This window comes from Mesoplodon bidens (genome assembly GCF_964165515.1).
Source record: "Mesoplodon bidens genome assembly, chromosome: 10".
NCBI lineage: Eukaryota > Metazoa > Chordata > Mammalia > Artiodactyla > Ziphiidae > Mesoplodon > Mesoplodon bidens.
The window spans coordinates 32,762,946-32,787,930 of NC_138172.1; the positions used below are offsets into that span (position 1 = coordinate 32,762,946).

General features: G+C 41.7%; 1 protein-coding gene and 1 pseudogene across 5 annotated transcripts in view; both read left to right on the top strand.

Moving 5' to 3' along the window:
- Nucleotides 1-24,456, top strand: part of ARHGEF3 (Rho guanine nucleotide exchange factor 3) — a 327,189-nt gene extending 302,733 nt beyond the window's left edge. For all 4 annotated transcript variants that reach the window (XM_081245232.1, XM_081245234.1, XM_081245231.1 and 1 more), the window contains 7 exons: nt 1,599-1,661; nt 3,766-3,862; nt 4,025-4,101; nt 8,908-9,165; nt 15,919-16,089; nt 20,093-20,279; nt 22,265-24,456. In XM_081245232.1, coding sequence (XP_081101358.1) covers nt 1,599-1,661; nt 3,766-3,862; nt 4,025-4,101; nt 8,908-9,165; nt 15,919-16,089; nt 20,093-20,279; nt 22,265-22,617 — 1,206 coding nt within the window. In that variant the 3' untranslated portion in view covers nt 22,618-24,456. The remainder of the gene's footprint in view (nt 1-1,598; nt 1,662-3,765; nt 3,863-4,024; nt 4,102-8,907; nt 9,166-15,918; nt 16,090-20,092; nt 20,280-22,264) is intronic.
- Nucleotides 17,791-18,879, top strand: LOC308623787 (CCAAT/enhancer-binding protein gamma-like; annotated as a pseudogene). Its single transcript has one exon. The product of its transcript is annotated as a CCAAT/enhancer-binding protein gamma-like (transcript).
- Nucleotides 24,457-24,985: the final 529 nt, after the last annotated feature.

Below are 24,985 nucleotides of genomic sequence, written 5' to 3' on the forward strand. Positions count from 1 at the left end.
CAGATGAAGAGATTACTAAGGTACAGTGAACACAAGGTCACCCACCTAGAAAGTTACAGAGCTGGAGCCGTGAACCAAATCCCATGGTCTTCACAGTGACACCGTGCTGCCCACCCCCCTCCACAGACACCTGACTGTGGTGTATCCCAGTATGGGGTTCTGTGGTTTTCCTCTCTTGGGGGCCACATTGAGCTCTGGTAAAACAAACATACAAGGAAATCTGAGGAAGGTCCAAGTAAAAATATTTAATTGTATTGCAACCACCCATGTCCTGATTTTGATAATGCTCAGTAGTTATGTAAGAAGCCACCATTGGAGGAAGCTGAGTAATGGCTATACAGGACCTTTCTGTATTATTTTTGTAACTTCTCATGTGAGTCTAATTATTTCAAAATAAAAGGTTAAACAAAGTAGAGTACCAGGAGGGCATGACATGGAAGCTTTACTGGGGGCCTTGAGAGGGGCCACCATGCACTGGCCTCCAGCGCAGCGTTCTGCCTCTGCCCGTTGGGCCAGGGAGCACATTCATTGTCCTGCTCTCCACCAACCCCAGGGATGGAGGTGTTCTCCAAGCCTGCTCACCTCTTCCCTCTGGTCTGAAAGAAACATAGGAGTCACCACAGGCATGTAGTTCTTTAATAATGTAAAGTTTGCCAACAGTTGAGACTGTCAGATGAAAGAGAAAGACTGTTCTGCACATCATCGCTCTTAAATTATGATGGCTTAATAGAAGCAAATCATTGCATCCATTTACACACTCTTGCACACAGCCAGCTCCTGTAACTTTATTTATTGTGCAGTGCAGGGCCAAGAAGTAAGTTAGAATGAATTAACTTCACCAGACATCTAGAGTGATAAAATATCGGATTCTTCCTGCAATGCAGCCTTAAGACAAGTGGCTGATGAGAATAAAGCTTTCTGTTGAGATTTACCTTCTGTTGAATAGAAGGAAGACAAATTGTGATGGCCCAATTAATAATAATTCCATGTCCATCACTGAGAACAGACCCCGAATCATTTATTATGATTGCCACTCACAAAAGAGACATGGAATCCATGGCTCAGACGCTAATTATTTTACCTAAAATAGTTCCATCTTGTTCAGCTGCATCACAGTTCTGTAAATGAATTATGACTTGTTGGATTAGAAACATATGTGAAAACTCTTTCTGCCACAAACAAATAGGCACATTACACAGAAGTTTTGCAAAATCTTTTCTTTGTAAGTTTTAGCCACTAGATGCAATTGCTTCGGGTCAATTTAACTTTTTAAGAATCCTTTAAAAATCCTTAAGAAATAAGTAGATTTGGGGCTTTGAGCATCAGTTGAATTTTGTCTCAAAAATGAAAGGAGGGGCTTCCTTGGTGGCGCAGTGGTTGAGAGTCCGCCTGCCGACGCAGGGGACATGGGTTCGTGCCCCGGTCCGGGAAGATCACACATGCCGCGGAGCGGCTGGGCCTGTGAGCCATGGCCACAGAGCCTGCGCATCCGGAGCCTGTGCTCCGCAACGGGAGAGGCCACGACGGGGAGAGGCCCGCGTACCGCAAAAAAAAAAAAAAATGAAAGTTCAGTAAATGTGTTTTACCTTTCCTTGCAGGCCATCTTTGAGCTTTCTCAAGGAGAAGAAGATTTAATAGAGGACTTGAAATTGGCAAAAAAGGTACATTCGAATCCAGTGGTCCTTTGAGTCACCTCCTGCTTTTTTCCTCTGAGTAATTTCACAGTTCTAAGATTGTGTTTTATTAGACTCATTCTATGACTAGGACAGGTCATCAGAAATCGAGAGGAATCTACAAACCAAGTAGGGGGGAAAATGTCTCAAAACAGGAAGGCTCTAGACCTGGCACCATTAGGGGTTCTCCTCTGCATGTCTCTAATGCACCTCAAAGAACACTTCAGTTTAATCAGAAAGTGTTCATCGGGCCTGGCTTCACATGCATTTCATTGTCCTAGAAGTCTCACATGCAGGTCCCCTTCATCCCTGGGAGAGAGTGTGTAGACATCTGAAACTGGAACCATGTCTTAGAAAGTCATTTGAATCCCATAAGTGGGTAAAGTGGTTCGTTGAGGCAACTGCACACTATCATGTAAGTTAGAGTCTTTTATATAGAAACTTGTTTTTAATCACTTCGTGTGTGGGAAGGGAGAGGAGATTCATGCCTTGTAGTCTGTATAGTCTTGACAACAGCCTTCCTCGAAAACCTTTCCATTCCACTGACCCCCATGGAGGCTGAAATCCAGAATCCTTCATCCGATACAGCCTCCTTGAAAAATCAGAGGGTTGGAAAGATACTTCCCTTCTTTTATGTGTCCTTAGTCCAACTTTATCCCATTTGTAGCATTCCTGAGAAATGGCTATCCAAGCTTTTCTTGGAATCAGCCAAGAAACTGAGTTTTGGGCAGGGCTGAGGAGGAGGAAGGTGGGGAGGACAAAGAAGGCATTTAGGGACTTCCCTGGTGGCGCAGTGGTTAAGAATCCGCCTGTCAATGCAGGGGACATGGGTTCGAGCCCTGGTCGGGGAAGATCCCACATGCTGCGGAGCTACTAAGCCCGTGCACCCCAACTACTGAGCCTGTGCTCCTAGAGCACGTGCTCTGCAACAAGAGAAGCCACCGCGATGAGAAGCCAGTGCACCTCAACGAAGAATAGCCTCTGCTCGCCGCAACTAAAGAAAGCCCGTGCGCAGCAATAAAGACCCAACGAAGCCAAAAATAAATAAATAAAATTAATTTAAAAAAAAAGAAAGCATTTAACTCTGGGAGACATCTTGCTGGTCATAAGTCCAACTCCTCCTACCTGCATCAAGATTTCCCTTTTTCACTTCTATCCTTTGCTTTGCTGGTCCTACCTTCCTGGAAACCCTTCCCTTTCCTTTCAACCATCCATATCCACCTATCCTCCAGAAGCAAACTCAAGTCTCAGTTCATTCTTCAACAGTATTTACCACCTCCTTCTCTATGCCAAGCAGCTCATCTTTAAATTCTTCCTTAGCCATTCTACCTCTAATTCTCCGATCCTCTAGAGCATTTATGATTTGATGAATTTTTGCTGCAGTGTGATAACTGTCCTATTTTTAATCTTGAACTATTTTTTAAACATATTTAATTTTCCATGCTTTTTTTTTTGTTTTAATCTTCCCAATTAGCTTTATAAAACTCCTTCAAGGCAGGGATTGTGCGGTCTGAGTGTTTGTATTCTATTGCAGTGCCCTGGGTATATTTATGTGTTCATGTGGTTTAATTGTCATTAATAAGAGGTAATAAGATTGGCAGAGATTTTGCCCTCTTTGCTTCAAATCCATAGTAAAGGATACCAAGCACCTTTTTTTCCCCTTCCTTTACTTAGTTTAAATATGGACTAATTGAAAAATAACCTGCTAATAACTAATTTTGTATAAAGTGGAGTTTTTCAAGCTGCTAGACCTTCAATAAAGTTAATTTTTTAAACATTATACAAATCAAATCTGCGCTATACTTAGGATTTGTGCCCTTTCCGAGATGTAAGATATACTAGAATTTAAAAAAAAAGAAGCTTTAAAAAAATCTGCTTTGGTTTATCAACAACCACAAAAGTCTCAAGGCAATGCTGGATTCTCATCTGCTCCAACCACACCCATCTGCTGTTTGTGCAGCATTATGGGAGAAGTCGTGGGGAGAGCCAAATATTTTGTTATTGTGTAGGGCCTCTCAGAAGGCATTTACATTAACAACTTACTTCCTCTGATTTTAAATGTTTGCCTCCATCTCTTGCCCTTCTTGTGCAGGCCTATCATGACCCCATGCTGAAACTCTCCATAATGACAGAACAAGAGTTGAATCAAATTTTTGGAACACTGGACTCCCTGATTCCTCTACACGAAGGTATAATTTTGTTCCCAGAATGAGTCTTGACTTGTAGCCTTAATAGAGTTGTCTTATAACAAGTCATGGTTATGTAATAATGTGAGTAACCCAAAATCTCCCAGCCCTGTTCATATTTGAATGCCTAATAAAATAAGCATTCTGTTTGTTTTTTTTTACCAGACCTCCTTAGTCAGCTTCGAGATGTACGGAAGCCCGATGGCTCAACTGAGCACGTCGGCCCCATCCTCGTGGGCTGGGTAAGAAAAGTTCGCTGGTCTTGACTGAAGATAAATTTCAATAATGTAGATGGAGTTTCATTTTAGTGAGAATTGTTTTATTGGCAAACACTGGTTTCACATCAGAAAAAATTAAAATAGCAAATTTCTAGTAAAATTTATCATTACATTTAGCCTTTATCTCCTCAAAGCATGGAAACTTTTTTTTATTATTATAAATGTACTGCATTTAAAGATAACATGGCCTTTGTACAATAAAAGGCACACGTGAAATTGTTACTAGTTTCACATTAAAGAAAGTAAGACTAGTTAATATTCACATCGGGCCAATTACGAATATAATTATTACATTTTTTATTCTAGTAAAAATTTATCTACAGCTTCCTGTCCATCACTAAGAAAGCTTTTATTCATGCTACAAAAAAAAACTTTTATGGTCAAATGTCATTTCATAAATGTTGTTAGTGTTTAGCATATATCTGATCCTAAGTAACTTCTTAGGAAATCTGGTTATTATGCCGATCTTTATCCCAGTATAACCCATACCCTTTCCTAATTGAAGAAATCACGTGTGACTTTAGGTTACGGGTTCTAATTTACGGTTCTGGGGCTGAACTGGTGTTATATTGAGTGCCTAACATGGTTGTTCAGTTGTAATTTATTTTAGACAAGGCATGCACTCTCTATTTTGCCACAGTCCCCACCACTCCCTATTAAGCATTTCTGTTTCCTTCTGTGAGTCCTCGAGTGTTCCACCCCTGCTCCAGGTTAGTTCAGGAGTCAATTTTAGCACTGAGGCTGAAATATCCCAAGGGTATCTGAAAGGCAAGTAATGTTCTAAGATGAATAATTTAGAAAATGTGCCCTAATATTTCAGGAGAGATCATTCATCTTACATTTTTGACTTTGATTTTATTATGAGCCATGTTAGATGTCTTAACTTCATTAGCCCACAGAAAAATTTCTCTAAAGAGAGTTAGCCAGCTGGAGACAGAGGAGGTGTAATGAGAAGAGAGAGTCTGCCTCAATCTTTCTTAAACTTGCTCAGTCTGTGGATTGCTTTGGTGGGAGTGAGGGCACAACTCCAGAATAGCATGATGACCCCTCTGTTTTTGACAAGATGGCAGTGTAGAACTACAGGGTTTCCTCAGACGTCATATACAAATTGTCAGTTCATGCCAGAAGCAAAAATGAATGCATTTGCCTTGTTACTAATTTTTTTTCTGAAATAAATGCATTTCATTAGGAAATTAGTTTGATATGGGGGTAGATTTTGCAGTCATTTTCTGTACATACCCCAAAGAAGTTTGACCATGCTGGTCCATTGCTATCTGGACACTTCCCACATCAAATGGGAACTTGCAGCTTAAAGACTAGCCTAAAATTAAACAACTGGCCCACTGTTACCAGACCTCACCAGAAACGGTCCTTATTCATCAGGACCGATGAGCAGTTAAATGTTTTCCCTCTTTTAACTGCAGATGTGTCCCTGTGAGTGGGAATTGTAAACCAAGGGGTACATCTGTTTGAGTTCTGGTCTTTTTAACAGAACAAAATAAACATCTTAGTGGACTTTGAATGAGAAAAGTCAGAGCCCATTCAACCCATGAAAAATTGATTTTCCCCCCCAAAGGAAAAAAGTGAAGAAAAAAAAAAAAACCTTTAAACAAGTGAGTTTCCCAAGTGAGGTAGCCCTGGCCAGTCCTTTTGACCTTAGAATGAATCAATTACTTTGAAGACCTTAACAGAGTGGTAGGTTTTTTTCAGGGAACCACCCTCGTTACTGAGGATCAGTAACCATACGTTGGCCTGTTCTCATAAGCCTCCCCTTCTCATAAAGAAACAACTTCCCAAGTTGTTTCTTCATGCTAAGGTTTTTTCAGTAATGAAGTAATTTATCAAGTCTCCAAGGCAGCAAGTTCTCATGTTAATTTGGCTTCTCAATAAATTTTCATTCCAAAGAGAGAGGCAGGGTACACAGAAGCAAAAAAATACATTTGCTCTATCACTTTTCATGTTAGGAAGATAGAAAGAATTTCTTAAAAAAAAAAAAAAAAAGGCTGAGTTTCCCTTAGAAATTCTTGATAGTCTACTTAAAGAGATGGTGAATAGTTGAGCCTTCGAGGGTGGTGGGGAGGCCAAACACGTTTCAGACTGGTTTTGTCTCCAGCTGAGCAAGTAGTTTTGTTTCTCTCAACCACAGTTTCTTCAGTGAAAATATTCTAGGGTTAAATAATAATAATATTAATAATAGCTATTACTTACCAATTCTTAACCAGGAGCCAAGCTCTTGTTACACTTTCTATCTGCCATATCTCAGTATCTCACTAAAAGAGGACATTAGTATGTGCATTTTGTAAGTGGGGAAACTGAGGCTTCTGAAGGGTCACCTGACTATTAACTGTCTGAGTTAGGCTTTGAACATGATACTCCCTGGTTCCAGAGTCTGTCCTCTTAACTACTGAGTTATCACAGTGTATTTTGGAACCAAGATGTGTATATTCTTCATTCCCTATCTAGTTAAATGTCACCTGTGGCTTTTTCTAGTCAGTGGGCTGAACCAGATAGCTTTTCAGGTTATGCTCAGGAAATGAGCACCCTGTGAGTTGTGAACACAGGACCAGAGCCAGATTTGGTTGCCATGGCAGCAGAGGCGGCAGGATCAGAGAAGGTAACGGCCCATTGGACAACAAGCAGCCGTGTGGTTGGGGTTCCTTGCTAGTTTACATCTGATGGTTACTACTGATTTGTTTCTCCATAATGAAAACATTGGGCATTCCAGGTCTTTTTAAAAAGCCAGGAAGTGGAAATGAAAATAAGAGGGCCTGAGTCTCTTTTTAATTAATTCTGAAGATCTAAATTACAAGCCACAGTGCCACATCTGGAGTGTGTGTGTGTGTGTGTGTGTGTGTGTGTGTTTAAGTACCAGTCATCATTACTTTCAAATACAACATTGAGGAAAGAATTTCTGTAGCTCTTTTTAACACAAATAGAGGGGTTTTTTTAAATAACATATAAGGAATGTAGACATTTCCAAGGAGTGTTAAATTCGACAGTGAACTTTTAAACGTTACACATCCAGGGTATTTGTGCGTGCATGTGTGTGTGTGTGTCTGTGTGTGTAAGCACCAATTATCATTACTTTCAAATATAACATTGAGAAAAGAATTTCTGTAATTCTTTTTAACACAAATAGAGGTTTTTAATAACATGTAAAGAAGGTAGGCATTTCCAAGGAATGTTAAACTCAACAGTGAACTTTTTAAACATTACTTTCATGGTATCTTGTTTGGTTTCAGTCACTGAGAAAATAATTTCAAAAAAAGGTATAAAAGAAGTAGCAGAATAGTTAAACTTTGACCCTTTGTTCAGATGCTGCCACAACTTATTTTTAAGCTGTGTTCACAAACCATCAAATATTACCTAATCTGGTAATGCATTAAACATTCATTCATTTGTTCATTCAGAATACATATAGACTTTGAATGTTTATTGTACAGTAGGCCCACTGCACAGTACTAAGGATGCAGAAATGAAAGATCCTCTTGCCACTGTCTTGCAACGAATCCCTCCACAGAGCAAGTGTTATGGTAAAAGCAGCTTCCTAGTCCAGGGAGAGAAGCAAACACAGCAGGGCCATTGGCTGCATTTTATTGCCTCCAGTGACTTTCTGGAAGCTGACAGCCCGTGCATTAGGATGCTGTCATAGGGAGGAGTGGAAAAGGGAGATGAGCAGTGCTTTCACTGAGTCTCTGACTCCTTGTTTGCACCATGTGACTGATGGGACATATCAGGGAAATTAGTATTTCACTGGAAGGAAAATAGTGGACTTGAAGTATTCCAAAGTCTTTAAGCTTAAATTGTTCTTTGCATGGAATTGTGATGTTAACCATTAGGTATAGCCAAGAATCATTCTGGCCTGTCAGAACTAATTTAAAAGATGTTTCTAAATGCTTTCTGCATCTAATTTTTTAGTGATTATACTTTTGCTTTAACTTCTTGGAGTTCTGTATATTTGGTCCGCCTTGGAATCAGGTACCTAAAACTAATGTAGAGGTGCTTGCACTGGGCCATGCAAAGGGCTGGGCTGTGGAGTCTGACTCCTTTCTTTTTGAGCCACTAAGTCTTCTAGATTAGTTTCTCATTAATAATTCTAAAAGAACATGTATTTTAAAAAATATAGGAGACTTTCCTCTCACCAGATACTTTTTTTTTTTTTTTTTTTTTTTTTGCGATACGCGGGCCTCTCACTGCTGTGGCTTCTCCCGCTGCGGAGCACAGGTTCCGGACGCGCAGGCTCAGCGGCCATGGCTCACCGGGCCCAGCCGCTCCGCGGCATGTGGGATCTTCCCGGACTGGGGCACAAACCCGTGTCCCCTGCATCGGCAGGCGGACTCTCAACCACTGCGCCACCAGGGAAGCCCTCACCAGATACTTTTGAAAGTTTAGGACAATTCTGTATGCATATGCAATAATTCCAGTTTAGGAAAATTCTGAATTGTGTGCATATACAGTAATTCCAGTTCTTTTGTGTCTAGCTTAGATTGGCAGAAATGCAAACAAATTATTGAGGTCTTAACAATCAAGAAAGTAAACATGCCACTAAGAAAATAACTTTGTGCAAGCAAGCAGGAGCTTAAAGAACTATCCATTGCCTGCCATATTGAAGATTCCATTTCTGTCTCCTCCAGCCATCTAGATAAAGGAATGTTGGCCAGGCCTGGAGACCAGTTAGGTTTTGTTCAGTCCCAATGAGTGACGTTAGCATGTAACTTCAGAGCACAATTATTTTAATGCTCCAACCCTCTTTTAATGTTCCTTTCTTAGCTGCCTTGTCTCAGCTCCTACGACAGCTACTGCAGCAATCAAGTAGCTGCCAAAGCTCTGCTGGACCACAAAAAACAAGATCACCGAGTGCAAGATTTCCTACAGCGATGTTTAGAATCCCCCTTTAGCCGCAAACTAGATCTCTGGAATTTCCTTGATATTCCAAGGAGCCGTCTGGTGAAATACCCTCTGCTTCTTCGAGAAATCTTGAGGCACACACCAAATGATAATCCGGATCAGCAGCACCTGGAAGAAGCTGTAAGTTTGTTTCTTTCTGTCTTCCCTTGTTGTTTTCCCCAATGGCTAGAAGATGAAGGGTCCCTGGGTACCAGGACTCAGGAATCTTGGGTTCCAGCCTTGGCTCTGACATTAACCATGTTTTGATTTTGCAAATCAGCACTATTCATAATCTATAAAATGCAGTATTTACATGAAATGCACTCTAAAGTCCCTTTAATTCTAAAATTTCTTGATTCTATATAGGTGACTCTATAATCTGTTTGTTACAGTTGCTGACTGTGAGGGTTAAGATCTCTGTGGAGATTTTAAATTGAATAGCTTTGTTTAGTTAGCAAATGAGAGTTGCCTTTTACCTTTTACCAAAGCCCATTTGTGAAGTCAACACCCATTTAAGACCCAGCTCTCCTTGGCCCCAGATCCAAACATGCAGACTAGTCAAACCTACTCCCCAGCAACTGTACTGAGTATGCAGCTGGGTGGTTTGGGAAATACGGATTCTTCCGTAGCAGCAATAGAAGACCAGGAAAAATGGGGTCCATATTGTGAGACTGTGGTGAACTGTGAGCATTCTGCCCAGAGAGCTCGGTTCTGATTGTGGTGCTCTGCGGGGCAGGGCAGAGGAGATGACAGGCCCAAGGAGCAAATGGCCTGGGCAAAGGTGTGAAGAAATGACAGGACAGGTCATGCCAGGGAATGCCATGGGTCAGTCTGCCTGGGGTTGACGATACTCAGGAAGCAGCAGGAGAAGGGGCAGAGGTTGGTGGTTCACATTGGTTACAGGGAGCTTTAAATATCAATTTGAGACATTTTTCCTTTGTTGTGCTTTTTCTTTTCTTTTCTTTTCTTTTTTTTTGCGCGTGGTACGTGGGCCTCTCACTGTTGTAGCCTCTCCCGTTGCGGAGCACAGGCTCCGGACGCACAGGCTCAGCGGCCATGGCTCACGGGCCTAGCCACTCCGTGGCATGTGGGACCTTCCCAGACCAGGGCACGAACCCGTGTTCCCTGCATCGGCAGGCGGACTCTCAATCACTGCGCCACCAGGGAAGCCCTGCTTTTGTTTTTTAAGTAGCTTAGATTCAACGTTCAAATCCCAGCTCCATCACTGACCAGCTGTGTAATCTTGGACTTGTTACTCTTCATCTGTAGGACAGGGGACAGAGGAGACTAGGGACAGGGAAGCAAGCTGGGAGGATGCTGCGGTGGTCCAGATGTGCAGTCTTGGAAACCTGCTTAGGGAGTCAGCAGTGGGTATGGAGGCTAAGAGACCAGTTCAAAGAGCTTATTCCCTGCCTGGATCTGGGACAATAACAGAAGGTGATATGCAAAGGTGATTAGAAAATCAGAAGCCTTGAGCCTGTGGAGCAAACTGCCTATCTCTTCCCAGAGAAAGACTTAACTTACTTAATAGTAAGTAGTAACAACAACAGCAATAATAATAGTAACACCTGCTGACATGTAGTGAACATCTAGTAAATCAACTTTATGTAATTGCCTTATGGGTTATGTATCTCATTTAATCCTCATAATAACCTGTGAGGTACCTGTTCATGTTAGGGCCATTTTCCTTTTCCAGATCAGGCTTGGGGGCGTTAAATAACTCACCCAAGTCCAGGGCCAGCAAGTAATGGAGTTGATATCTGAACCTTTTCAGTGTAGACTGCAAATCTTATGACTTTTCCACTTCTTTATGATCCTATGGAGCTGAAAGCCTGGCTACTTCTTTAAGCCCCTGTTGCCTTTGGAATTGCAGAGAGCTCTCTGGCCACCAGGCTTTGTGGAGGGGCCTCACTGGTACAGAGCTGGGCCACTTGTCCATGTGGGGATAGAGAAGAACAAGGAAAGACTCTCTCCTGATTCAAGAGGTGTTTGATGTGTCTGGCAGGCCCAACATACAGACTAGCCTACCAATCCAGCATGATGGGGGATGCAGACACCAGGGATGAAGCCCATCTCACTTCATCGTGTCTGTTTTCGTTACTGGGAAGAGCAACAGCGTTGCCTCCTCTCCATATTTCATCCCAGCAAGTGTGTGGTCTGTAGGAATGAGAACAACAGGGAGCTCAAACTAGTCTAAATAATTACTTTTTTGAAGCAAACAAGCTTGCTCTGAATTTTACGGTAAAGATTTCTTCTTTTTAATATGCAGCATGAAAGAATAATGCTTTGTTTTAAAAAAAAACACCCAGTGAGCTAAAGTTTGAATTTAAAAACAGATAAGAATATGATTGTTTGCAATATGAAAGGGTGCACCAGTTTCCCTCGTGCATAAAATGTGATGCTATTTTAGAAAGTTGAATCTGCACCTAGTTATTCAGGCAGATTTATGTGTGAAGCATGGTATACCTGCATTTGAAAATGTCTGCAAAGCAAGTCTTCTAAATGCCCATTTACACTATAGAGGCACAGCAGTTTCCCCCCCTTCTTTTCAAAATCCCTGTGGCATTACCCTAGATGAACAGAAATATTTAGCCCTGTACTCCTGAGTGCATTGTGGATGTTTGATAACCATAAAATCCACAGTACCGGGCTTCCCTTGTGGCGCAGTGGTTGAGAGTCCGCCTGCCGATGCAGGGGACACAGGTTCATGCCCTGGTCCGGGAAGATCCCACATGCCGCGGAGCAGCTTGGCCCGTGAGCCATGGCCGCTGAGCCTGTGCGTCTGGAGCCTGTGCTCCGCAACAGGAGAGGCCACAACAGTGAGAGGCCTGCGTACCGCCAAAAAAAAAAAATCTACAGTACCAATGTAACTTGACTCATGTGCCCTGAATAAATTTTCCACCTATGAAAAGGGAAAGATCAGGGAACTCTTAAGTAAATTGCTTCTACACCAAGCATTCAGTCTTATGATTAGATCTAAAGAATGGTCTTGCTTCTAATGCAGTGGGTAAACTACCACATCTGTATTAGAATTTCTTAATAGTATTTTGGAGGGTTGATAGAAATTTCCCCCCAAAGAGAACATCTTAAAATAGAACTTTGGATATTCATATATTCCAGATCTGGTTGTTTAATGTTTTAAATTCTAAGGATTCTTTCAGCCAGAAAATGATCCTGCAGACCATCTCTTCCCTCTGCCTGCCACTGTTCCAATTCCTTAAAAAAATATCACTGGAATCAATGGGAAGAACAGTCCTGCTTTTGATGCAACAGCAGTGAAAGCTGCTCTTCTTGGTCCATGTCGGGAGCCGACAAGTAGATGATATTACTGCACAAGGGACTAGACAGACAGGACCTTCAGATTCTACTTTGAGGATGACGATTCCAGCATGTGTGGGTTTAATCCCTGTTCTGTTATGGGTATCTTTTATCATCTTCCTTTACCAGCCCCTGCCCTTCAGTTTGAACCCAAATGAGAGATGCAGCAATAAATTTAATTTAAATGCACAACTAGCATGACTTTGCTATTGCCAGTCTGCTATATGTAACTTTATTCCTCTCTGCAATTCTGCAAAATAAATTCCTCTCAAGAACCAGTGCAGAGAGATTAGACATGGTATGCAGGCGGATTAGTTCATGGTATACAGGTCAGTATAAATACAAAAAATATTTTCAATAAATGAAAGCAAACCCAGAGTTACTATGATAAATATAGACATAGAATATGGAATAACACCAATTGTTTCCATTCTTTTGTCTCTTTTTATTTTTTCAAACACCTGAGAGAAAAGCAGCATTTGAGAGTAGTCATAGCTGCCTAAGGAACCACTGTGGCTTTTGAGTTTATTAATCTTCACGTGAAATGCCTGCTGTTCAGTTCCTGAGTTAAATTAGGAAATGAACATATCTTTATGCCTATGGTACATCTTCCTTCTGGTTTCCTGGATACTTGCAGGAAATTCAGAAAATTGACTCAAGTACTGATTAATTCCAGCTGCCCAGGTACACCTAGTAATAGCAGATAAGATGAACCACAGCAATGAATGCAAAGGTGTTTTTGTTTGTTTGTTTGTTTGTTTTGGCTGCATTGGGTCTTCGTTGCTATATGTGTGCTTTCTCTAGTTGCGGCGAGCAGGGGCTACTGTTCATTGTGGTGTGCGGGCTTCTCGTGGTGGCTTGTCTTGTTGCGGAGCATGGGCTCTAGGTACATGGGAAGCCCCACAAAGGTCTTTAAAAGCAAGGAGAGACTTCCCTGGTGGCTCAGTGGTTAACAGTCTACCTGCCAATGCAGGGCACACGCATTTGATCCCTGGTCCAGGAAGATCCCACATGCCTTGGAGCAACTAAGCCCGTGCACCACAACTACTGAGCCTGCGCTCTAGAGCCTGTGTGCCACAACTACTGAGCCCACGCACCACATCTACTGAAGCCTGCGTGCTCTAGAGCCTGTGCTCCACAACAAGAGAAGCCACCGCAATGAGAAGCCCATGCACCGCAGCAAAGAGTAGCCCCTGCTCGCAACAACTAGAGAAAGTCCACACGCAGCAACGAAACCCAACGCAGCCAAAAAATAAATGAAAAAAAATTTTTTAATTATTAAAAACAAGGAAAAAGTATGGATTTCACTACATATTAAAAATGTAATAAAGTAGAAAGATAAGGTAGACATAAAACAATTGCTCAGATACCTCCCATATATTTTAAGCTTCTTGAGGGCAGTGACCCTGTCTCATTTCTTTGAATGACACCACCTAGTCTGACACTGAAAGTTGCTCAACAAGCATTAATTGAATTAATTTGAAGGATGAGTCATAGCTTTAGAATATTTTGTGAAATTTCTTGTTTGTTTGTTTGTTTTTGTTTTCTTTTTTTTTTTTTTGTGGTACGCGGGCCTCTCACTGCTGCGGCCTCTCCCGTCACGGAGCACAGACTCCGGGCACGCAGCCTCAGCGGCCATGGCCCACGGGCCCAGCCGCTCCGTGGCATGTGGGATCTTCCCGGACCAGGGCACAAACCCATGTCCCCTGCATCGGCAGGCGGACTCTCAACCACTGCGCCACCAGGGAAGCCCCAAGAGCCTGTATTTTTAAAAATAATGTTTTTTAAAAATTATCAAAGTAGTGCTACCATCCAAATTTAGGAAATAGAGAAAAGAGTAAATAAATGATCTTTGAAACTCTTAGTAGCTACAAAGGTGTAGAGATTATGCCTCTGTCCATAGGATGCAGTCACCAGACTTCAACTCCAAGCTGTAAGGTCTTCTATCAAACTTTCATGGAGGGCTTCCCTGGTGGCGCAGTGGTTGAGAGTCCGCCTGCCGATGCAAGGGACACGGGTTCGTGCCCCAGCCCGGGAAGATCCCACATGCTGCAGAGCAGCTAGGCCCGTGAGCCATGGCCGCTGAGCCTGCATGTCTGGAGCCTGTGCTCCGCAACGGGAGAGGCCACAGCAGTGAGAGGCCCGCGTACCGCAAAAAAAAAAAAAAAAAAAAAATACTTACATGGAAAGACCAAGTTTATAACTGGGTAGAAGTTTTTATCCAGTTGCTTTGGGCAGAAGGCAAGTGAAAAATGATCATTTAACAATCTTAGTATTCACTACCACTTGAACACAAGGTCTGGTAGCTTTTCACTGAGTAAAAGCCTCTTTTAAAACCTTGCTTTTCAGAGACTGGTTTGTTTTTCCATTAAGTAAATGTGACCAAGAAGAGGCCTTACTGACATTTCTCATCTGTTACGTTCTTTTCCGTTAATACCAGCACAAGAAAGATGGGACTGTTGGTCTTTTCACTATTAGGGGACAGAGGACTCTGGTGAAGAAGTCATTACTTTGCCTTGGGTTGGTGTCACTGAGTTTTTACTCAACTGATTTCTTGCTCCTTTGTTTTCTAGAATTTTCTAACTTTTAGATGTATTGTTCATGTTATAGAACAACACTACATTGGAATAAATGCTTACTGAACATGTCTCAGTGTTGTACTCTTGTTGTTGTGTTTTGCTTCATTTTGAATTTAACAATAATGCAGGGAATTCCCTGGTGGTCCAGTGGTTAGGACTCCTCACTTTCAGAGGACCTGGGTTTAGTCCTTCAGGGAACTAAGATCCCACTAGCCGAGCAGCCTGGCCAAAAGAAGCAAAAAAACAAAAACAATAATGCATCCACCATTGCTTTGAAATCCCTCTACCCCTAATTTACTCACGTGTGCTGTAGGTATGGGCCTGAGTGTATATAGACAAATTGTCCCCATTCTTACTCTTAGTGTCCTTTGTTTCCATTCCTAGTTCTCTGTCTTTCACAAATCATTTATGTTTTGTCACTAAAAAGATATCCAAACCATTTATTCACACCCAATTTGCAAATATTGTTTGTAGGTTAGATTAAGTGCATGTAGAGAGACCTTGAAACTGGGTTTCAAATCCCCAAGGACAACCCAATCCCTTTTCTAGACTATTACATTCTACTTTTCCTCTCCTTGGCCACATTTTTTGAATGCCTACATTTTCAACATTGTGAGCATGTTTTAAGAAATGTGCGATACAGAGCTTAGTGATTATAAGTCCTGCACATTGAAATCAATACCTCATATCTCTTTCACTCATATAAAATTATGCATCAACATTAGTTTTATATATAATACAAATATGTGTGTGTGTACAAATGAATATATGTTATATGTATTTATATGTGTACATGTATAGATGGTGTATGGATGGATAGATACGGTATATTAAAAGCATTTATTTATTTTTCCCTTTTCCCAAAGCAGCAACTTAGATAACATGATCTCAGAATTAGATCCAAGTGTATCTTAGTGACTTTCTAGGCTGAGTACCTGGGCCTTGTTGATGTGAATGGTTTGCTGACTTTCCCCATACTTTCTTTTTGTTTTCACAGATAAACATCATTCAGGGAATCGTGGCAGAAATCAACACCAAGACTGGAGAATCTGAATGCCGTTATTATAAAGAGCGACTTCTTTACTTGGAGGAAGGCCAGAAAGACTCCCTGATTGACAGCTCAAGGGTGCTGTGTTGTCATGGCGAACTGAAGAACAACCGGGGCGTAGTGAGTAGTTACTCTGCTTCAGTCATCTCATCCTGGGCCTCCCCAAATGCTTAATCCACTTGATACTGAGCCTCCTGTTACTATGCCCTCCCCAACCAGGGTCACATTGTTTAGACAAAAGTTGCTTTCCCAGTGTCTTTTATATCATAGGATCATATAGTTTTTAAATATATTTTTATATTTTATTTATTTATATATATATATCTTAACTTTCATGACCAGTACATACTCAGAAAAATTTTGGAAACCAACATAAAGTTGCCAGCTTTTTCTTTTGTTTGGTCATGACCTTTGAAAACAAATACACGGCTTCCCTGGTGGCACCGTGGTTAAGAATCCACCTGCCAATGCAGGGGACACGGGTTGGTGCCCTGGTCCGGGAAGATCCCACATGCCGTGGAGCAACTAAGCCCGTGCGCCACAACTACTGAGCCTGTGCTCTAGAGCCCGCGAACCACAACTACTGAGCCTACATGCCACAACTACTAAAGCCCATGTGCCTAGAGCCCGTGCTCTGCAATAAGAGAAGCCACCGTAATGAGAAGCCCGCGCACCGCAACGAAGGGTAGCCCCTGCTCCCCGCAGCTAGAGAAAGCCCGCACACAGCTACGAAGACCAAATGCACCCTAAAATAAAAAATAATAAATAAATTTATTTTTTAAAAAATTCAACTCACCAGGCTATTTTTATATATAGCAGTAGAAATTAATGCTAATATATAATATATATATAATTTTTATATATTATTATATAACATGTATTTTATGTAATATATAAACTTTATTTTATATAATATATATTTAAATTTCAGCATTGAGAAAGACAGTCTCCACTTCTTTTGTGTTTCATCTTCAGTATCTAGCCAACCCATAGAATGAAAGCCAAAACGAGATTGAAAACTCTTAATAAAGGTTTGATGATTCAGGGGACACCCTTCTGACCTGGACTGTAAAGTGACATTTATGGGCAGGCTTGGAAATGTTATTTGAAATCACTGAGACATGTCACAGCACCCATTATCAGTGCTGCTGTAGATCTAACCAGCTGATGTTGCAACAAAGGTTATGAGTCCTCTCACAGGCCGCTGCTTGAAGAAGTGTTTCTGTTTGACTAGGGAGTTACTGATTGCCAGACAGCTGCATTCTGCTTTTTGCTGATATCTGAAAAGCACTGGTAGACTTCTAATGGCTGATGCTCTGGCTCCTTGAACATTCTTTCTCAGAAGCCCTGTGGGAAATAGGAAGATGTATCACCCCACAGAATGAGGGCCTTTTCTCTTTCTGTTCATCAGTCAGGGACTGAGACCCTCTTGCTGGATGTGCCCAGGGCATTAAGGATGAACTCTATCTAGTTCATGTTTCAGGCAGATAGATTTTTGAGAACAAAGATTTTAGTTGGGGTGAGGGGATTTGTTTTTGTTTGTTTGTTCCCAGTAGAATTGTAAAAGTCATTATGAATAAAGTCCTGAGTCAGGAAAAAAATCTCAACAGTTTGAGGGCAGGAAGGAGCTGCGACTAAGAAGAGGAATTCTCAGTGAACATTCACAAATAAGGGATATTTTTTAAAGTTGCCCAGACAATCTGAGTTCAAAGTGCCTACCTTGTCTAGAAGAGTGGTAGAAGTAGGACTGGCGGACCGCGAGGCCTGGGTCGAGTCAGGCCGCGCCGTGCAGGGCCGCTGGGAGTGGAGGCCGCTTGGGGAGGGCCAGGCTGGAGGCGCAGGTACATGTGAAGATTTCTTGGCAGATCAAACCATTGATCACCTTGTCCCCATTTCTACTTGTTCTATGTTGACAAGGGAGCGTGCCCAAATGAGCAAGGTATCACAGCAGAACAGTACCCGGGCGTGAACGGAATAAGTGTCATCCATACTCAGGCTCATGCCAGCAGCTTACAGCAGGTTCCTCAGCTGGTGCCCACCGACCCTGGGGGCAGAGGCAAAGCTGTGCCTCCAAGCAGGCAGAGCAAAAAGAGTTTGTGCCCATGGATCGCAGCAGTGACGAGTATCGTCAGCGCAGAGAGAGGAACAACATGGCAGTGAAAAAGAACCAGTTGAAAAGCAAGCAGAATGCGCAGGATACGCTACAGAGAGTGAATCAGCTCAAGGAAGAGAATGAACTGTTGGAAACAAAAATTAAATTGCTGACTAAGGAATTAAGTGTACTGATTTATTTCTTGAGCATGCACACAACCTCGCAGATAACGTGCAACCCAGTAGCACTGAAAATACGACAGATTCTGATAATGCAGGACAGTAGACCTCACCTCTTTCAAACGTCACAATTTATGGCTTGAACGTTAAAGGTGTGACTACCTACACTACTCGTATCAGGGGCTGAATCTCCGTTATTCAAAGATCCATTGAAGGTTGTTTTCCAGGATCAGCACTGAAGAGTTGATTAGCTAAAAATGTTAGCCATATAATTTGAATATCTGGTTTTAAATGATAAGGATTTTTGTGGGGATAAAAAATATTTTAAAGGTATATGGTAAAAAAAAAAAAAAAGAATGCCCTGGAGCTTGATGTTCTTAATAAATCCTTACTTCCCCCAAAAAAAACAAAGAGAAAGAGTGGTAGAAGTAGAAACAGTGTAAAAATATCTGATTATTTTTAGTATGTAAAACAGTGACTAACCCCTCCCCTCCCTAATCCCCAAAAGAAAAGTCTTAATATTCTCTTCCTCCATCCCCACCACCCACACCAAAAAACAGCCCTTAACTTGGTTATTCTGTGCTTTACTCTGTTTTTCGGTCTTCAAACCTGCCCCCACCGCAAACACACACCAATACAGAACCGTCATCATTTGTATGTCCACAAGCCAACATTTAGTTGAGCTTCAGTTTCTGCAGTTTTTGGTGTGTGTGTGTGTGTGTGTGTGTATGTGTCTGTCTGTCCATCCATCCATCTGTGGCAGGGTGCAGGTAGATGACCCGCAAGTATCTTTTCTTCCAAATCTAAAACTATCTGATAATGCTGAATATGCTCCCCCAACCCCAAATCAAGATTCTAATGTGAATTTTCAGCCCTACTCTTCTGGTCTCCTCTTTGAGACCCTAAGGCTGATATTCCCAAATATTGCCACTGGAAAACCAGAATCTAGCTGCAAAGTCATGGATCGTCTCTCTTCACCTCCTAAGCATTTCCAAGCTGCGGGAAGAGTCTGGCACTTAGAATTGAATGGAGCCAAGTTACCCCAGCTCCACTCAGCAAAATTGCTTTTATAATGTGGTTTGAGACAAGCCTTTATTTTTGAGATTCTTTTTTTGCCAACAACACACACATCAATCATCAGCCTTTTAAGCACAACCTCTTCAGAGAACCGAGGTTCTTATGAACTTAACCGAGAAGGACGACTTGTTTGATTGTCTTTCTTTGTGGCTACAGCAGCATGTTCTGGTTTCCTTGGGAATGGGCAGTGTTCCGAGCTGGGATGCCTGGATGAAGCTGATAATCAGCTCAGTGGTTGAAGGAACAAGTGTTTTATGGGTTTGAGAAGCAAACGTTAATATTAGGCTCTGATATGTCAGTCTCATCCTTTATGGACTGTTATTCATTGTGATCTCTTAGAATTGTATTGGATACAATAAACCAAAGCCCCAGGAGCACTAACTTTTTTCCTTCATTACCCTCTTCATTCTATGGGGTTTCTCTCTCTCCTTTTTTTTTTTTTTAATGTTCCTATAAGGCTGTGTGTGTGTGCACAGGTTGTGAATTGCAGTGTGAAGAACGCCACTGCAGCTGGCAGACCTGGCTGCAGGTGTCTGTAGGCAGAAAGGCCTTCTTCAGTGGGGCCCTAGGGAGGCACTCCCATAGGAAAGGCAATGGATGCATCTGGAAATGTGTCCAACCCTCAACTGCTGTTCTCCCAGAGGTAGATTTGAGCCTAGAAGTTCATAGGCCAGTGTGAACCTGGTACCTAGGGACCTCTTATACACAGAGGTCTACTTATCAACTACTCATTAGATTATTGCTTAGGGGAATCCTGTGGATTCTTTTCTTCCAGAAACTACACGTTTTCCTGTTCCAAGAAGTACTTGTGATCACTCGGGCTGTCACCCACAACGAGCAGCTCTGCTACCAGTTGTACCGGCAGCCCATCCCCGTGAAGGACCTCCTGCTGGAAGACCTGCAGGACGGAGAAGTGAGGCTGGGCGGCTCCCTGCGTGGGGCGTTCAGCAACAATGAGAGAAGTATGGATGGCTGTCCGTTCTGACCTGTTGAACGTGTTTGGTCGTGGTGGTTTGGAGGGAATGGCTGCCTGGTGAAAAGAGAAGAGCTATGGCCTTGAAGTCAAACTGCATTCCAGTTTTCGTCCATCACTTACTGGTTGTGTAACCTTACTCAACCTCTGTGAGCCTTGGTTTCCCATCTGCAAAGTGGGGATGCATGCATACCTACTTCATAGGATTGTTATAAGGATTAAGTAAGGCACTACAAGTTGACCTGTCTGCGTATAACTGGTGCCCCTTAAGCTCCCTTACTCTGACTCCTTCCACTGGATAAAAGCATTCTTAAGACCAGACGGCCCCTATGTGATTACAGTTGTATAACAGTGGGTTTTTGTAGTTAAGCTGGCAGACTTGTCTCTAAAGAGACATAACTATGATCAACCAGGCTGAGGGTTTATCTGTAATTACTCTAATGGGCTTCTCTAACTTGAGACTTAATAAACAAAGGAATTAACCAAAAGAAGTTTAGATAGCAGCATCTATCTAGTGTCTTCTATGTGTCAAGCACTGTGCCAGGCACTGATATACACTAGGGAACCAAACAATTCAATTCCTTGGAAGCCCTGTGGAACTTACTTTGTGATGGAGGAGGTAGAGGTTATTTGAGAAACAAATAAATAATCCAGGCACCTTAAAAAAACTAAAACCCAGTAAGGGAATAGAGAGGGATGGCAATAGGAGGTATGTTTAAGATGAAATGGTCAGGGAGGTCTTCTTTGAGCAAGTAACATTTGAGCCTCTTAGGTTAACACTGGCATCATATTGTCAAAGTAATTCATGTATACTGCCTCTTACCTACTCACCAGTCCCTCCGCCCTAGTGGTAGTACCAGTAGCAGTAGTAGTACTTATATTTCTCAAATACTGACTATGTGCCAGGCATTGTATAAGCACTTACATGTATTATTATATTTATCCCTGATAATAACCATCTAAGGTAGATTCTCTTTGTTTTCCCCATTTTACAAATAAAGAAACTGAGACGTAGGGGAGTTAAGGCATTTGCACCACAGCAAAGACTGGAGCCTGAATTTATCTGAAGCCAGTCTGTTGGCTACAGGGATCGTGCACGGGAACTGACTAAGCGCAGACACTTCTGTGAACCACATGCATGTGGCACACGGGGCCCATTAAATGACAGTTAATGTTGTTATTAAACTAAATCAAATGTCTTCCATATCGTGCACTACCATTTTTTAAATGCACATAGCTACAGGAATTCCCTGGCGGTCCAGTAGTTAGAACTCCACACTTTCACTGCCGAGGGCCTGGGTTCAATATCTGGTCAGGGAATTAAGATCCCATAAGCCACGTGGCACAGCCAAAAGAATATAAAATTTTTTTTGAAATGCACAGAGCTCCTGTTGCAGTTATTATTAAAATGTCATTTCATTTTAAAATGAAACCAAACTTATAAGAGTCTTTACGTATCTTCTCAATCGTCAGATACTAAATATACAAGTACTATCATGTGGAGGGTCTTGGGTCTGTTTGATGTTACAAAGAGCTTCTTAAACTTGAAAAAGCTCTAGCTTGGGGCAGTTGTTGAAATTACAGATTCCCAGGCCCACCTCAGACCCACTGAATCTGAATCTCTAGGGGTAAGACCCCGGGATCTGTATTTTTAACATGCTCTTGGGGGATTTTGATATGCAGCCAGGTTTGGTACCCAGTACTCTGGGGTCCCCTGAAACACAAGGCATAGTTGTTCCGTACTGATTTGCTAGCTTCCGAGAGCAACTGAGTGCCAGACCTGTGTCAACACCTGTTGATTGATGGAGGCCACAGGGTGGAGCTGAGCCATGTCCTGGATCAGTAGGGCACATTTAGTAATCAATTAGTGATCTCTGCTGTGGGTACTGGGGGTTAGTGTCATCACATATGTTATCTTTGGCCTGAGGAAATATCTGTCCATTGACCTTTTTTTTATGTGTTTTTCATTTCTAGTTAAAAACTTCTTCAGAGTAAGTTTCAAAAATGGATCCCAAAGTCAGACCCACTCATTACAAGCCAATGACACCTTCAACAAACAGCAGTGGCTCAACTGTATTCGTCAAGCCAAAGAAACAATTCTGTGTGCTGCGGGGCAGGCCAGGGTCCTTGACTCCGAGGGACCATTCCTAGATCCCACCACCGAGATCAGGGAGCCACAGGGAGACACAAAACTTGAGCAGATGGACCAATCAGACAGTGAATCGGATTGTAGCATGGACACAAGTGAGGTCAGCCTTGACTGTGAACGCATGGAACAGACAGGCTCTTCCTGTGGGAATAGCAGGCATGTTGAAAGCAACGTCTGACAGAAGCGTGTACTTCCTGGAAGTAGCCCTGTGTCTTACCTGTACAGTATTTGCATTCCACACATGGAACGGTTTGGAGAAGCACTTTTTAATACTTTTGTGGCTGTGTTGACCCAGTCCTATCTGTACTTTTTTGTCCCTAGTACTGTAACTGCCAGTCTGTGTCAGCTGGAATCTGTGGCAACTGTTACCCTGTATTGTATTTCACAAGTGTCTGGATGGATGGAGAAGTACTTGAACAAGTTACTTTCACTTGTGCTGCTGGATTTTAAAAAACAGAAAGAAAACAATCTCTAAACTACTGTTTCATGTAGATTAAAGGGTCCTTCCATGTTTCTATAGTGCTTTTCTAGCTCTTTGACAGGGTAGCTGAAGGCATGAAATTTAAAGGGCCTTGAAAACAGGGCATGAGGAAGTTACTTGTGTCTCGTGATGGCATTTGAAGGAGAAACGGGAAAGATCAATGTTTCAAGTTAAATTGGTTCAATGTCATCCAACCAAAAAGCATGAAAACATCCCTGGGGATTCTGAAGGTTTAATTTTGCAAAGGAAGAAGCACTGTCTTGACCTTGCAATTTCATCCAGTACAAATTTGATGCAATAATCTATTAGGACATGAAATAAGAGTCTGACCTTAAAAGGATCAACGCAGAAACCGCTGTCAGCTCTGAATCTTGAACTGAAATGTGCATTGCATCAGGAGGTCTCTGCCATAGATGGTGGCTGACCTTAAAGAGCCATTTCTAACCTAAAATATCATAATAGAGCTCAAAGGGCCTGGGAAAACCTGGCAGGATAGCAAAAAGACCCATCTTCACTTTGTTTCATCTGCTTAGGCCTACTCTTGTTTTAGAGCATGAATGAAGAGATGAGGAAAAGGGACTGCAGCTCAGTCAGTGACTCTGTTTACGGAAACATGTGAGAAGAAGAATTTGGAAGAAGTGCTTCATTGTGACCTTATGTGGGAAGCATTAAAAGAGAAAAGTAAGGTCCAGTGTCCTTCTGGGAAAGGCCAGAGCATTGGGTTTCCCTGCCCCACTTTTGGGTCATCATTTGCCATCTCTGGCTCTGTGCTGGATCAGAATCATAATTACATTCTCCAGAGGCCGACTTAATTAACTCTATCATTAATTAGGATCAGTTATCCAAACTAATAAACCTCTCTGCCAGACTTGATTTACAATGCAGGGTGAGTCGCAGACCTTTAAAAAAAGTTAACACACAGAAAATCTCCCTGCGAGTGTAAATATTAAAGATGACTTGTGCAAAATTGTACCCACACCAGCACTAGTAGTAATGATTCTAAATTATTGCCAAAAATTTTTTTTTTAAATCTGTGTCTTTCAAGTTTACACAAAGGAAAGCAGTAAATACTATGTTGTCATTATCTACGTCTATCATGTGCATTCAAAGAAGCTGTGTGACAAGATTTATCAATATGAAAACAAGCTATAGTACTTATTTTTCAAAAAAAATGTTGTGGTCCATTTTACCCTATAAAACATATTTCTGTATTTATAGATTTCAAACACAGTGAATCTTTTTTTCTATTACAAGTTTATTTAAAACAACTCAAGTTGTTATTGATTTAGCGACTGAATGAATCTGCTGCAGACAGAAGCAGAGAAAAGCCGAGAAAAGTTGTTTGATGGTAGGGAAAAGAATGAATCATTCTTTGCAGGAGCCATCGGCCGCTTTGGCCAGCGTGTTGAGAAAAGAGGTCTGTCAAGGGCTGGCCTATGGGAAGAAAGTCAATGAATGTTTTCATGAAATGAATGTTTTTGTATAATGGCCTTAAACTTCTCTGGAAGCATTTCAAATAAATTACATTAAAACGTCGTCTTCTTTGTATATAGTATTTGCCCTACAAACATCAAATTTCAGTGATCTTACTGGGAGGTTCTTACCGAAATTTTTGCTTGTACCCAAATACACACATTAAGATAGGGTATGGGTTGATATAAATGCTACGATTTGATCTATCAAAGCTCTTGCAGAACTCATATTTCTAAGATCTGTTTTTTCAAGGATTCTCTATTCACTTTTTTTTTAATTTCTAATTTTATTTTGGACTATAGTTGATTAACAATGTTGTATTAGTTTCCAGTGTACAGCAAAGTGACTTGGTTATACATGTATCTATTCTTTTTCAAAGTCTTTTCCCATTTAGGTTATTACAGAATATTGAATGGAGTTCCCTGTGCTATACAGTAGGTGCTTGTTGGTTATCTGTTTTAAATATAGCAGTGTGTATATGTCAATCCCAAACTCCCAATCTGTCCCTCCTCCCACCTCTTCCCCACTGGTAACCATAAGTTCATTCTCTAAGTCTGTGAGTTTGCTTCTGTTTTGTAAACAAATTCATTTG